The sequence below is a fragment of the Mauremys reevesii genome, linkage group 1 (genome assembly GCF_016161935.1).
Source record: "Mauremys reevesii isolate NIE-2019 linkage group 1, ASM1616193v1, whole genome shotgun sequence".
Taxonomy (NCBI): Eukaryota; Metazoa; Chordata; order Testudines; family Geoemydidae; genus Mauremys; species Mauremys reevesii.
In genome coordinates this window covers 195,649,438-195,664,932 of record NC_052623.1, presented here as the reverse complement: position 1 = coordinate 195,664,932, position 15,495 = coordinate 195,649,438, and the positions used below count along the sequence as shown (strand labels likewise).

Below are 15,495 nucleotides of genomic sequence, written 5' to 3'. Positions count from 1 at the left end.
ACCTCTTCGGTTGAGGCCACACCTTTTCCAGGTGAGGCCACACCCCCTCAGGACTCTGGCCATATCGGTAAGTCCTGTAAGTTACTTTCACCCCATCTTAACTCATCATAATGAAGTTTCTGTGTCTGTGGATTGCAGTTTGTTGTAAACAGAAAATACTAGCGTTTTGAATAAATTGTCAAATATCTAAGGCAGCTTCCTTAATTTAGAATCACACTTAGGATGAGCAGATGAGAGGGAGAAAATATCGGGACACATGGGGGGCGGGCTCCGCCAGCGGAACAAAGATCGGTCAGGACGCAGGGCAAACACCTAAATATCGGGACGGTCCCTATTTTATCGGGATGTCTGGTCACCCTAATCACTTGAGTTTCCTGAATAACATCTGCCTTGAGATTAAGTGAATAAAATCCTCCATCTTCTAGTGTGTCTTTGCAATGCTTCTCCCTGCAGCCAAAATACTCTTTTGCTCATTCCTAAAGATCCCTTTTAAAAGCAGAAATACTGTAGCAATAAGTTGTAGCTGTTCTGATCATCTTCATTCCAAAAAAGGACATCTTTTCATGTATTAATGAATCAATGCAGTTTTATAACCATATTCCATTCTTTCACCTGTTCATCTTAAAAGTGGTTCACTGTTTCATTTTTTTTTAAATATATTTCTGCCTTATTTTTATGACACTATTTCAGCAGTGACTTCCCTCCTTTAAAATGGTCTTTTTCCACAGCTCAAGAGTTGGGGCATTGACTTATTTATAATCAACGCATTGAAGCTGTATTTTATTTTTGAAGTGAATGTATTTGACAGCACTAGACACTGAATTTCTCTTGACATCAGAACATGTACATCAACTGTCCTGCCATTGTGCCTCGCCTCCAAGTGTAGCATAGTCTCCATACTTTTTCAGGCAGCCCTTGGCCTTCTTCATCTAAGATTCAAATTGCAATTGCTACTTTTAGGATGTGGACTCTTGTCCATTAGGAATCAAACTGATACCCATCAGCATTTTATATGAGCCTCCAAACAGCCACTTTTAGACACTGCCAATTTAAGCAACTATTATTAGAATAATTTACAGAATAACACACCATGTCATAATACCAATCCCGTGAGCCATCCAGTCCCCACAAATTTAATTAAAAGGTGTATCAGGAAATAAATAGGGATGGGCTTTAAAAAAAAAACGTGAAGAGAGGAAAATCCTAAGCATTAAACATCCACAAATAAGACTTTTGTTTTGGGGGAAATGCTAATGTTATATTTAAAATCTAGATGGTGGCTCTAGCTAAGTGGTTCGAATTTAAACATACTAAAACAAAACAAGAAGCACTGATGGCTTTACTTTGATAAAGTGTCTTGCTCACTTACAATTGGTTTGCCTTTTGGTAACACAAATGTATTTGGAATGACTGAAAACATTCTTCAAAATTAAAGTATTCAGTATTTTAAAAATATAATTGTTATTACTGCTTTAATGAAATATTTTGATAAGACCACAGATATTTGGCTGTATCACTCCAAACTAACCTTCATTGTACTGGATACATTAACACTCTTGCACGTCTTTTGGCTTTTACTCCTTTTTCGTGTTTAATTTCTGAATTCCTCCTTTTAGGGTTATATCAGTGTAAGTGAAATTAGTGAGCTGTATGGCAATTCCACGAATAGATCCCCTTCCACTCAGCCCCCCACAGATGCTGACGCTGTTGCCACTGAGCCTTCCACGGCTGTGCTGGCGAGCCAGCCACAAAATAAAGAGGTTTGTTTGAGAGACATTTCCCTTTGTTTACATCATTCTTTGACAGCTATTTTTTTTTAAAATTTCTAGTGTAATAAGTTTAACCCTAAAACGAACTGTAGACTTAGCGATGAAGGGTCAGATGTTGGTCTGACAGAAAAGGCCAAAGGAGTTCTCCAATTATAAAATGTGTTTGGTTTTGGATTTGGGATTTTAGAGGCTAAGAAGAAGTCACTTATTTCTGATAGGGGCAATCATTGCCTTTCATATGGTAGGGGTCCTTCGGAAAAGTAGTCTCAGGTCATATAATATAATGATGATTTGTATGATGGAGGTGAAGTGTTGATTTCCTATCTTATTATAGCTCATTTTTGTGGGATGAATCTATGCAGAAGTAATATCTATCTTTAATATTTTGGATACAGATCAATACCTTCACTTTTCTTTGTTGTTCCAATCTGTTCTTTCTGGCCTTTTTTGCACTGTGTTTGTAACTTTTGGACTTTATATCAATCTTTACATTTATTTTAAAAAATAAACAAGCCCCTCTGTGTTAAAATGGAGTAACTTTATGATTAAAAATGTCCTATCTTTGTGCTGCTATAGTTTACCAATAAACTTGGTATTTAGCATTTTTACATTGCTTCAAATATTTATTTACCAGTTCCAGTATAATATGTACTTTCACTCCAAACTCTCCCAATGAAATATTGTTATAAACTGCAGTTTGTGTGTGCCATGTGTATTGAATAATTCCTAGTAGAAAACTCTGTGTGTAATTTCTCTCTTTCCTATAAAGCTAAGATCATCTCTCTGTTCTGGATTTGTGTTTCCTCACTCTCTTTCTCCTCGCTCTATTGCTCAACTTCCATCAGTCCATTGGCCTGAGGTCATGGTTACACATGTAGATCCTTTTCCTTTATCTGATACACCTCCTCCTCTCCCAGCTAAGAAACACCGCAGGCAACAACAGGTAACAAATTAAAAACTGATCATCTTGGATTTTTTTATGGTGGCAAAGAAGTCATTTACACATGAATTTTTCATGTGATGTGATTATCTAAGAATCCATAATTGATTTAAACTTGCAGAGCTCGGTACTTAAAGGTTTTGCTGAATTTTTATGAATTATTACTGAGTGGTGTCGAATAAATAGTCTCTTCTTGATGGTGGTCTGTAAATGCATTTAGTGACAGAGACATGCACAATGAGATGAGAAAAGATCTCATAATAGCCCGTGGCAGAGTACATATTGTATGTCTGTTTGCTTTTAAAACAAATGAATAACACAGTGGAAAATGCTGACACTTGAGAGCTATCTTAATTGTTGGAAGCTCTTGCAACAGTAAAGTGCAAGTGGTTAGATCTAAAGTCAAATTTAAATGGAGGGTTTTCTATTACCTTCCAACAATGGACTCACCAAAAATATGTTGGTTTTAAACTACCAGTTCATTAGCATTTGGAAGGGTTTATTTTTCCTTTGCCTAATAGGATGCCACTTGTAAACTTAGGCTTTGTCTACACTACATAGCTTTTAGCGACATGGCCGTTAAAAGTTTGCCAGTGGAAACGCTGTTTGTTGGTACTTTTACAAAATACTTTCACCCCCTATGAGCGGCATTTGTGTTGTCAACAGGAGAGTGCGCCTGCCGATAACGAGCCGCTTACACTGCCACTTGCCACGGCAAAACTTTTGTCTTTCGAGCGGGGGCTTTTTTAACCACCTGTGAATGACAAAACAATTGGCTGTGTAGACAAAGCCCTAGACTCCTTGTGTTTTTAAAACAATAATTGGGTGCAGGGCCAACAACGTGTTTCTGTTCTTACAATGTTTTCTTAATCAACAGGCAGTGCTGATGTAAAATTACAGGCCCATTTTTATGTACAGTATGATTGATTCAGTTGCAAATTGGTGATGATTTAATAGTAAGCTTTACTTTCTGTTTATGAAATATTTTTCATTCTATGTGTGTGATATCCTACATTTTTGAAAGCTGTGTTTAAGATGAATCTCTTAACAACTCACCAGTATGGATACAACTTTTTAATTTTAAGGGTATGAGGAATTAAAACTGTTTTTTATTTCTAAAATAATACCCGTGTCATTAATTTGGTCCACCATCGCCATAAAAAGAAATATGTTACAAGTTCTGTTTCTATGTCCCATTGAATCTTGGAAATCACACCACTTTTATTTGGCCATTTATATGTCTTAACTGGCAGAACTCATTAATGATAAATGCTTAAATGTGACCCCTAAGCACTGCACAAGCTTCAGAGAGTCCTTAATGCTATTGTAAATTGAGAATAGTTGATAATTTTTATCTTTGGGGACAATTGGTTACTATTTTACCATGTATCATATAATTTCTGTGACTAGTAATATGTTTTTAGTACTGCAGCAGCCTTTAAAAAACAACAACAAATTCTTGACAAGATGTAAAACAGAATATTTAGCTTTAAAATGAGACACATTCTTTACAGTGAAATTTCGAGATGGTACATTTCATTATATTCTGTGTGGAACATAATTTACCAAACAGTTCGATTCATTTTGTCAAAACAGTGTTGCAAATTATATTTTAAGCACTTTAGAAATCTGGAAGAAAGAAAGAAACAGCACAAGGAGGGCACATATTTGAGTGATACTCTACCCCGCAAGAAAACCGCTCCCTCTGTATCGCCACACTTCAGTAGTGCTACTCTCGGACGAAGTGTTACTCCTAAAGTAAGTAATATGCCTATATATAGCTTTTCCATTTCTATAGTCCCATATGAAAAGTTAAGGAGTGAAGGTTGAGTAACGTACGGATGTTGTAATTATCCCAAAAGTAAGGCTATGTCTACATTCTAAAACACTCTGCACCTGTTCCACTGTAGAGCTTGAGGGTAGACACTTACTACAGTGACAGAAGGGATCCTCCCATCTGTGTAGATAATCCATGTCCCCAAGAGGTGGTAACTGGGTTGACAGAAGAATTCTTCCGTCATCCTAGCACTGTCTACACCGGGTTTTAAGTCAACTTAACCATGTCTCCCAGGACAGTGGCTTTTTCGCACCTTGAGAGACATAGCCATGCCGATGTAACTTTTCTGTGTAGATAAACCCTAGATGTTACAAACCAGCAAATTCAGAGTTAAACTTAAAGGAAATCCAAACATGTTAAGATAGGAAAAGGCACCAAAACAACCTATAGTGATGTCATGCAATAACAGTTAATTTATGATTACTATATAATAGTGGTTGCAATTCCAGATTAGAGTAAACTGATTTTTAAAGAAACATTTAGAGTTCTGATTTTTCTTTTCCTCTTGATGTTACTAGAAGGTGGAGATGAAACTGAAAATTGTATCTAGATTGTGGCACCATGAATCATTGTAGAGCAACCAAGAGCCTTCATGTGATTTTAGGAGGAGAAGATACTTGAAAATATTTCAGAAATTGAGAACGTGTACAACTAAAGTAGCTTATAGCTGATACTTTGTCATGAAATCCATATGAGGTATTTGTTTTGTCCGGAATTGCTGACTTACAAAGTTATAAGGTGTGCAGTTTGTAAATATCTGTTCACAAAATTTCATGCAGGGTCATTTACCACTAGGACAGAGCAACAGCTGTGGCAGTGTACTTCCTCACTGTCTGGCAACCATAACCAAAGAGTCCGAATCAAGGAGAATGCATAAAGGTAAAGTTATTTTAAAACACTTACTTTCTTTTCATGGGTATCTAATGTTCATTCTTCTGGAAAGTAAATCCCAAATCAGCGTACTTATAATCTACAGAGTTTGTTAGGGCTTTGAAATAATATTTTTCCTTTCAATATGAAAATAGAAATCTGCATATACAATGTTCAGACTTCAGCAAAAAAAGATGTTAAAGATGTATAGAATTAAACTATATTGCAGGCGCACAGGCAATGGCTCCTTGTCATTTCCCATTTCAATTTCAAAGTACCGTATTTTCCGGTGTATAAGACGACCCCCTAATTTTACAGTTAAAACATAGATTTTGGCCTATATACTGCTTATAAGACCCCCCCCCCCGAGGGGCCAACCTTTTAAAATCCCAGCCGCGGATTTTCATAATTTTCACATATGCTGTTGTAAACAAGAAAGGTGCATTGAAGAATATGTATTGGGTAAACTGGTTAACTCCAACTAATGTGAGTGGTTTTGTTGTTGTTGTTGTTGTTGTTTTGAGACAACTTATTAAAGGTGTGTGTGTGTGTGTGTGTGTGTGTGTGTGTGTGTGTGTGTGTGTGTGTGTGTGTGTTTAGAAACATTATCTTGGTCTTGTAAATTACTCTTCATGGGCAGATACTTTTGCCAGGGTGGAATAATCAGGGTTTATGATTGACCCTTAAAGATGAAGATTTATAACAGAGTACAGTTTATTTTAATCCATCTTAGATGCGTGTGCCTAAAAATATTGATTGTTGTAGCTTTGCTGGTGCAACTCTGGAATAAAGACATGACAATTCTGCATCCAGTGTACAGTACTGCTCTGAAACATGTCCCTGCAAGCCTTGGGGTTCTGTTTATTTTTTCTCAGCTTGAGTTCATTCATGCTCAATTTTTTTAAGTAAAAATATGTTTGATTCTGTCAACTCTGCAAACTCAACTGTTTCTGAGATCTGAGAATCAATACCTGTTCTTTCTGGCATGTTCATCATTACCAAAAATAAATATTCTACTACAGAAATTTACTTTACAATTGTGTTAATTATGCATTAGCCAAAATAGAATCCATAGTACTTTTCCATCATAGTTTCCCATATCTGTGTTGGCTCTTCAGGGCTAACAAGTATTAGGGTATGTGTACACTATGGGATTATTCCGATTTTACAGAAACTGGTATTTGGAAACAGATTGTATAAAGTCGAGTGCACACGGCTACACTAAGCACATTAATTCGGCAGTGTGCATCCATGTACCGAGCTAGCATCGATTTCCGGAGTGTTGCACTGTGGGTAGCTATCCCATAGTTCCCGCAGTCTCCCCTGCCCATTGGAATTCTGGGTTGAGATCATAATGCATGATAGGGCAAAAACAGTGTCGCGGGTGATTCTGGGTAAATGTCATCAGTCAATCCTCCCTCCGTGAAAGCAACGGCAGACAATAATTTTGCGCCCTTTTCCCTGGATTGCCCTGGCAGACTCCATAGCACGGCAACCATGGAGCCCGTTTAGCCTTTTTTCAGTCACCGTATGTCTACTGTATACTGCTGACAGACGCGATACTGCAGTGCTACACAGCAGCATCCCCTTGCCTTTGCAAGTTAGCAGAGACGGTTACCAGTCCTATTGTACCGTCTGCTGCTGTCATGGGTGCTCCTGGCTGGCCTTGGTGAGGTCGGCCGGGGGCGCATGAACAAAAATGGTAATGACTCCCCAGGTCATTCCCTTCTTTAAGTTTTGTCTAAAGGGAGAGTCAGTCCTGCCTAGAATATCAGGCAAGTCTACTAAAGAACCAGAGAGGCAAACAGCTGCTCTGGGTCAGAGCCCCAGACATCCCGCAGAAATGAAGAGCTCCATGCCATTCTAGGGGGTGCCCCTGCAACAACCCCACCCGTTGCTTCCCTCCTCCCCCACCGCTCCTGGGCTACCGTGGCAGTTATCCCCCGATTTGTGTAATAAAGAATGCATGAAGAAACAACACTGACTTTATTGCGTCTGCAAGCAGAGATAAAAGTGGGGGGAGGCAGCCTCCAGCTGCTATGATATTCCAGGCAGGACTGAATCTCCATTAGATATCAAAGGGGGGAGGGGAGGGCAGCCTCCAGCTGCTATGATATTCCAGGCAGGACTGAATCTCCAGGAGACAAAGCTTAAAGAAGGGAATGACCGGGAGTCATTCCCATTTTTGCCCAGGCGCCCCCGGCTAACCTCACCGAGGCCAGCCAGGAGCACTCACGGGATGATGATGACGGATACCAGTCATATTGTACCATCTGCCATCAGGAAGGGAAGGGAATGCTTCTGTGTAGCGCTGCAGCACCGCGTCTGCCAGCAGCATCCATTAGATATACGGTGACATTGAAAAGAGGTGAGAAATGATTTTTTCCCCTTTTCTTTCATGGGGGGGAGGCTGACGGCATATACCCTGAACCACCCGCAACAATGTTTTTGACCCTTCAGACATTAGGAGCTCAGACAAGAATGCAAATGGTTTTCGGAGAGTGCGGGAACTGGGATAGCTAGAGTCCTCAGTCCCTCCCTCCATCCCTCCATGAGCATCCATTTGATTCTTTGGCTTTCTGTTACGCTTGTCTCAGCTCTTTAAGTTTCACGCAGGACTGTGTTGAGTCCCTGTTGTGGCCTCTATCATAGCCTTGGAGATTTTTTCAAATGCTTTGGCATTTCATCTTTTGGAACGGAGTTCTAATAGAACAGATTTATCTCCCCATACAGAGATCAGATTCAATATCTCCCGTACGGTCCATGCTGGAGCTCTTTTTTGATTCTGGGACTGCATGGTCACCTGTGCTGATTGGCGCTCCATGCTGGGCAAACAGGAAATGAAATTCAAAAGTTTGCGGGGCTTTTCCTGTCTACCTGGCCAGTGCATCCGAGTTCAGATTGCTGTCCAGAGCGGTCACAATGGTGCACTGTGGGATAGCGCCCGGAGGCCAATACCGTCGAATTGCAGCCACACTAACCCTAATCCGAAATGGCAATACCGATTTCAGCACTACTCCCCTCGTCCGGGAGGAGTACAGATATCAGTATTAAGAGCCCTTTATATTGATATAAAGGGCTTTGTTGTGTGGACGGGTGCAGGGTTAATGCAATTTAAAGCTGCTAAATTTGATATAAACTCATAGTGTAGACCAGGCCTTAAAAGCATTATTGTAGTCTAAGAAGATGTTTGTAGTCAGCCAAATCAACAAAGGCGACTGAACATATATGGAGCAGATTTGCTGACTGGAGGGCCTTGCACAAACTTTCTGTTTTTGTTTGTTTGCTTGCTTGCATGCTTGCTTGCTTGTTTGTTTGTTTACTTCCACCCTGAAATATTTCAGAAGCAGACACAAAAACAGCTTAATTGTCAGCCTGGAAAGCTTCTCTGTTGTGTATTTTGCAATACAAGATAGCTTACAAATGCACTCAGACATAATACTTACAATTTTTTGTGACATAATTTGTTTGCTTTGGCTTACAAAACATAAGAGATAAATGTTACGCAATTCTTTTAAGTTAGAAGATCACAATTTTTTAAAATAGGAATGATTTTTGCAAAGTTATTTCAAGACTGCATTTAGAGTAGGTGATGTGAAACAACTGTGAATTGTTAAAGGCTTTTTTACAAATTGAAGATGCTGGCTATTATGGGAAGGATAGACCCACTAATTTTGAAAATCCTTGCCCACCTTTTATGTTGCAAACTCTGCCAATCAAATTTCTTTTGTCGGCATGCAACCAAACTATGATATATGTGCCATATGAACAATTGCCTAATACATAGATCAGGAAAATGCTGAGAGAATGGGGAAGAGAATCACTGAAATTAGTCAGTTTAGTAAAGGTGGTAGACTAAAAATATATAGTCTAATTCACGACTGAATAAGCAGATGGAGAATACAATAAAAAGGTATATTTCATACTGTGCAAGGTGCTTTTTTCGATGTCATCTGGAATAATATGTGCTATGGTGATTACCATATCACAGGAAGATAATTATTGCCTTAAAAGAGGCAGCAGAGAGGATAGCTGGTGTGAAGACACTAAATTATGAAAAGAGGTTTAGGGGATTGGGTTTATTCTCACTGGGAAAGAGGAAATTTCTTGATGGCCTAATTTGAAATGTTGAGACATTATAAAACTGTTGATAGATGCTTTGCTTGCACTCACATAGGTTTTAAAAAGTGGGAGATATAATTAAAACAGAGGGGATCTAGGAATAAATGCAAAAAACAGGCAGAACTGTCTCTGCTTCATTCTCCTTCCTTAGTGATATTTTTAATGTTTGTTACCTTTTTGCTCAGATTTATCTTTTTGGAAGGAGTTTGAAGGATATAATGGCTTTTTTCTGTTCCTAAATTGTCTTAAGGCTTGGGGAAAGTCCTTTAATCTCACAAATTGGCAACTAAATTGTTTGCAGAAACTTTTCTTTAGACAATTTGTTAAATACTCTGTATGTTGAACAAATCAGTAAAGAAATACAAAAATTCCTCGTGAAACAAGCATTCGGTGTGTGGAAACCTGAGGGGCAAGTTCTAAAACCTTTAAAAAGAGGCACAGGCAGGGCTCCTATGGAATTTAGTGGGGAGGCCTAAACCGTGAAGCCAGAGGCATAATTTAGCCCATTCGGTAGAACTTACATTCTCTTTAATAGTATCAATGGAGAATGTGTGTTGCCTTAGAACAGTGAAAATTGGGTAAAAAATTTCACTCATGTCCTAAGATTTAAACATAATTTTGAATTTAGTTTAATTATTTGTTATTAGGGACAGGTCAATTTTCTGTTCTTGAATGTGGCTCCCATTGATTCGGTGGGAGACAGATTTGTGTAACCAAGGCCCAAGTTCTGCATAACTTCACAAACCCATAGTTGAGAATGAAGAAAATCAGGTGTGAGCAGAAGTTAAATTTATTCTGCTTTCTTTCCTAAGTCCTGACAACTATATGATTTCCTTTCCTTACTATCATCCCTTTATTTCTTTGCCAGCTCTCCTCGTATATAAAACGTAATTCATCAGAAAGATAAGCTTGGCTTTTCGAGTACAAGCAAGTGTAACAGCTGTTGAGTATCTGGGAAAGTTATATGCTGCTTTTGTAGGGGGATTGATATGTTGATCTTGTACATCTGTCCCATTTCTCTTAATAACACTGAACTGCCAGAAAAGATTACTTGAGAGAAGGGAAGATTCTTGTACAGCCCAACACAGTGTGCAGGCTTATATAGTGGTATATAGGCTTGTGATAGATAGACATTTGTGAGAACCAAAATATAGCTGTTGTCTAATTTTAGATCCTGCAAGTGATGTCACCCCTCTTGGTTTACATGATCTTGCATTGTGTTACAGGACTTCACAATTGTGTGTTCAGTATATTGAATGGCTTTGCAGAGATAAGTAATTTATTTTTTCCCCAATAAATAAAGAATAGATATAAATATTGCCTGTTTGTTCAGCTTAAGTGGGCAGATCAAGAGAAAACATGTATAAAGTTCTTTAGACATGTTAAAACAATAAAATCATGTATTAATCTTTAACATCCCCTACACTTCCCCCAGAAAGCTCATTTTGTTAGTACAGCATATGTAAAAAGCAGATTCTAAACCTTGTAAACTGGTGATGCATACTAAAACATCACTTATTTCACTTGCCTTCTCTCCGACAGTTGACAGGCTTGACACTCCAGTGGGTTTCTGAGCTGAAGGTGATGTGTTGTGGGTGACATGATAGTCCCAGTTTATTGCTTCCAAAACCATGCACAATCCCATTGAATTTATTGGCATTATATATGCTTATGCCAGTGGTGAATTATAGTTTTGTACGATGAATGCCTTTTTATCCTTACTATTTGGAGCATATACCACAAACATAGCACGGTGTCACATCAACTGCAATATTAAATAGAGTTGAAGTGCTGCTCAGGTGTTAACGGTGTTTCCAGTGGCTTACAAGCTTTCTTGGGGCTGAAATTCTTAGGCCAGAGATCTGGGTGTGCATATGTAGAATTCTGTAGAAAGTTATTCAGCTGTCTCTGGAGGAATTGACAGCTAAGCTAATTCAGAAATGTTTTTCTAAAGTAGTATTAAATTAAATACTCCTTAAATTATTTTTCTCTAATTTTCTCTCTAATTTCTACTTCACTTACCCCAAAAACGTAAATTTGAAAATCCAGGAAAGTAAAATATAAATTTAAAGATAAATATTTTAATTTCACCGAAGTCAGGAAATGGAGCATTTTCAAATCCACTTCAATTTGACTATGTTGTGCATATTCATTAAACTATTTGGCTTTATGTAGGAATAGAAAACACAACAGATAGGCAAGGGGACTGACTTAAATTTTATGTGGGATCTGCAGCTTTGCATATCTTGATTCTGGGGCAGTTGATGCCTCATCTGCAAATAAATTTAAGACCAGGTGACGATGGTTTTCATTTGGAAGTATTTTCACAGATCCATTAATACTAAATGGACTTAATTGCAAAGATTACCAAAAGTGTGAGTGACAAGTAACCTGATTTAAAAAACTAGACCTCACAAGGAAATAACTAAGGCCTTGTCTACACTGGCAAGTTTCTGCACAGTAAAGCAGCTTTCTGCATTGTAACTCCTGAGGTGTACACACTGCCAAGCCACATAGTGCACAGAAACTGTAAAAACAATGCACCCCAACAAGAGACGTACAGCTTTCTACACTGCGGTGCCAGTGTAGATTACAGTGGTCAATTACAGTGCTGTGATTGGCCTCCAGGAGGTGTCCCACAATACCTGTTCTCGCCTCTCTGGTCATCGGTTTGAACTCTACTGCCCTGCCCTCAGGTGACCAACTGTCATCCCCAGCCCTTAAATTACTTGGGAATTTTGAAAGTCCCCTTCCTGTTTGCTCAGTGACATATGCAGGGGTCTCAGCGCATCTTTCCAGGTGACCAGGGCTGCTCCATGCATGATCCTCCACTTGGCGCAATGCCGAGCTGATGGACCTCATCAGCATTTGGGGAGAGGAGGCTGGCCAGTCCCAGCTGCACTCCAGTGTAGGAATTATGAGACCTACGAACAGATTTCATGATGCATGACAGAAAGGGTCCATGACTGGGACACATTGCAGTGCAGCGTCAAAGTGAAGGAGCTGCGGAACACCTACCACAAGGCGTGGGAGGCAAACTGCTGCTCCAGTGCTGCGCCCATGAGCAACCTGTTCTACAAAGAGCTGGACGCGATACTCGGTGGCAACCCTACCTACATTGCGAAGGCCCCTGTGGCTACTTCTTTGGCTTATGTGCCAGTCAAGAGCGGACCGAGCCAGGAGGAGGAAATCTTGGACAAGGATGTGGAAGGGCAGGGGGACCCAGAGGCAGAGGATGACTCAGAGGCCAGAGATTCACACAGCTTTTTTCAGGATTCATTCAGGAGCTTTTTTCTACCCCGGAGGAGCCTAGGAAGTCACAGCTTTCAAAGATTGGCAAAGCACAAACAGGAGAGGAGGCCCCTGGTAAGTGGATCTGATTTTGAGAATCACTGAAGCGAGCTTTTGTGGGCAGGAGGGTTGCAGAAAGCAGGCTTGTCTCCCACTGCATGCCTGGTCTGAGCGGCAGAACAGGCTGTTGATTGACTCCCTCACTTCATGGGGAATCTCCCTCAGAGATCTCCAGGAAACTGTCATGGAGATACTGGGCAAACCACTGCCACAGGTTCTTTGGCAGAGCTGCTTTGTTTCCTGCCCCATTAAGAGTAACTTTCTCATGCCACTCTACCGTCTCTGGGGGCACACCATTGATGCACACAGGTGAGCCGCATAGGGGCCAGGGTGGACGCCACAGTCTTGATTCCCTGCTCACCCTCAGCAGCGAACTATCTTTCATAATGTGGAAGATGTGCCTGTGGAAAACGTGGGGACAGAAATGATTATAAGGCCCCCCCACAATGTTGGCTCTCCCCAAGAGCCACGTACCCAGTGTACAATATGGTCATAGAACACTGATTTTCCCTGTCCCTGCAGTTACTCACCATTTGGGGGGACTTGCGGCTCATGTGTGCTTGCCTGGGGTCAGCCAGTTAGGGACAGCTATGTGAATAGTGGCTGTGTTTTAAATCAGTGTTCTGGGTGTAGCAACAATACTGCTTCTGTAGAATCTTGCATTTTGGCTTTACAGATATGACCTTGGAACCCAGCCTCCCTCTTTGTTAGCGCTGGCAGAACAGCTGCACAGAATTAGAAAGCAGCCATGAAGAACTAAAGAGGACTTTCTGTGCGATGTCATGATGCAGTCCGTGGCCAAAAAACAAGAATTGAAGGAGTGGCAGGACACTGAAAAGAGGTACTGAAAGGAGAACGCAGCACGCCAGAACGAAGCCACGGAGTGGCTCTTAAACGTTATGGAGTGCCAAGCGGATACGCTCTAGGTGCTACTAGCACTGCAAACCACGCCCACTCTTCCCTCAAGCCACTGTCACAAAACTCTTTCCCATGTGCCCCCCAGACACCACCAACACACTCTTATCAACCTGTAAAAGCAGCAAAGAGTCCTGTGGCACCTTATAGACTAACTGACGTATTTGGATCATGAGCTTTCATGGGTGAATACCCACTTCTTATCAACCAGCTGGCTCCAGTCTGTACCCGCTGCATTCCACTCCTGCCCCATCACAGTCCACCCCTGCAGACTCTGAGTACCCACTTCACTCAACACCCGTTCCTCTGCAGTTTGGCCCTGCTGAAGTACACTACCTGCTGCACTGTACTCCAAAGGAGAAGGTTGGATATGATATCTGAACATACACAAATCTTTAACCATCCTGGGACCTCACCTCCTCTTAGGGCTCTCCCTTCCCCCATCCCCCTCAGTGCTGATGTGTTTTTTTTTTGTTTATCTCTCTCCTCCGGTTGTTGTTTTTTAATAAAAGAATTTTTTGGTTTGAAAGCAATCTTTATTCCATTCATTGAAAGCAAACAGAGCCCTGCAAAGCAACAGGCAGTTTTCTTACACCTTCATAGTGCATCGTCTGCACCAATCACAATCACCTCCTAGCATTACAAGCACTCTACTCCCGAGCATAGCAACAAATGTTAGTGACAAATGTCAGCTTCAAGAAGAGAAAGAGGTGCTCTGTGGCATAGCTGCCCAGAGTGCACTGCTCCGAATACCGCTGCAAGTGCCGCAAATGTGAACATGCAATTGCACAGGCAGCTGACAGTGTGAACACACAACAGCCGTTTCCCTTCAGAGTTCTCTGAGCAGCGCTGTAACTCTGTCAGTGTAGACATACCCTAATACTATTTTAGCTAATAATTCTCTGAGTTAAGAGTAGTTTGTCACATGTCAAATATCTTTGGCATAAACCATTAACTGAAAAACTGTTTCTTAGCTGTCATTCTTGATGGATTTCTCAAGGATTGTGGTGTAAGTACAATTCTGGCATACATAGAATTGATTTAAGAGCTACCAATAGATAAATGAGACATCCTGTTTAAACTAAGGTGTCTACAAGTAAAAGGTGATTTTAAACTTCAGCCACCTAAAGAGGAGGAGAAAGTGATTGTTCAGAGGAAATATTGGGAGCTAAGGCTCAGGTGAACCCGTGGGCCTGCGCAACTTCAGTGGGACTCCATGCATGTGTATGGTTTAGCCTGCGTACATTGGGTAGCGTGGCTAAAAGTAGGAATGTGAGACTTGTCCAAGTAATTAAATCTAACCAATTTATGGAGTGGTCTCCCAAAGGAAGTAGTAGAAGTTAAAAAAACAAGAAAAGACAAAGCGCTGGAAAACATGTGTAGAGAGCACTCATCACCAGCTGTCAAGATAATGAAGGTGGTCTTTTTCATCTCTAATTTCTACTGTGTCAGTTTGCCACTCAGAACGTTGTATATACAATTTATACATAGTTTAAGCACTCTTGTAAGAGCAAGACCTTGGGACATGACTTATTCTGCTTTAAAATAATGGGCACTAATTTAAAAAAAAATGAAAAAACCTCTTAAATGTATTCAATATGATTTTTTTTTATTCTTCTTCTTATCAAACTTAGGAAAATCCAAAAAAGGTATGAGAACACCCTTTTATCTGTCTGTGTGTGTATAGCCCT

The 15,495-nt window shown here is 40.3% G+C and overlaps 1 protein-coding gene across 7 annotated transcripts in view; it reads left to right on the top strand.

Annotated features, from left to right (window-relative positions):
- Window positions 1–15,495, top strand: part of PHLDB2 (pleckstrin homology like domain family B member 2) — a 172,597-nt gene that overhangs the window by 138,082 nt on the left and 19,020 nt on the right. For 6 of the 7 annotated variants that reach the window (XM_039535539.1, XM_039535588.1, XM_039535569.1 and 3 more), the window contains 3 exons: window positions 1,617–1,760; window positions 4,327–4,467; window positions 5,326–5,425. In XM_039535539.1, coding sequence (XP_039391473.1) covers window positions 1,617–1,760; window positions 4,327–4,467; window positions 5,326–5,425 — 385 coding nt within the window. The remainder of the gene's footprint in view (window positions 1–1,616; window positions 1,761–4,326; window positions 4,468–5,325; window positions 5,426–15,495) is intronic. The other variant, XM_039535578.1, reaches the window with a different exon arrangement.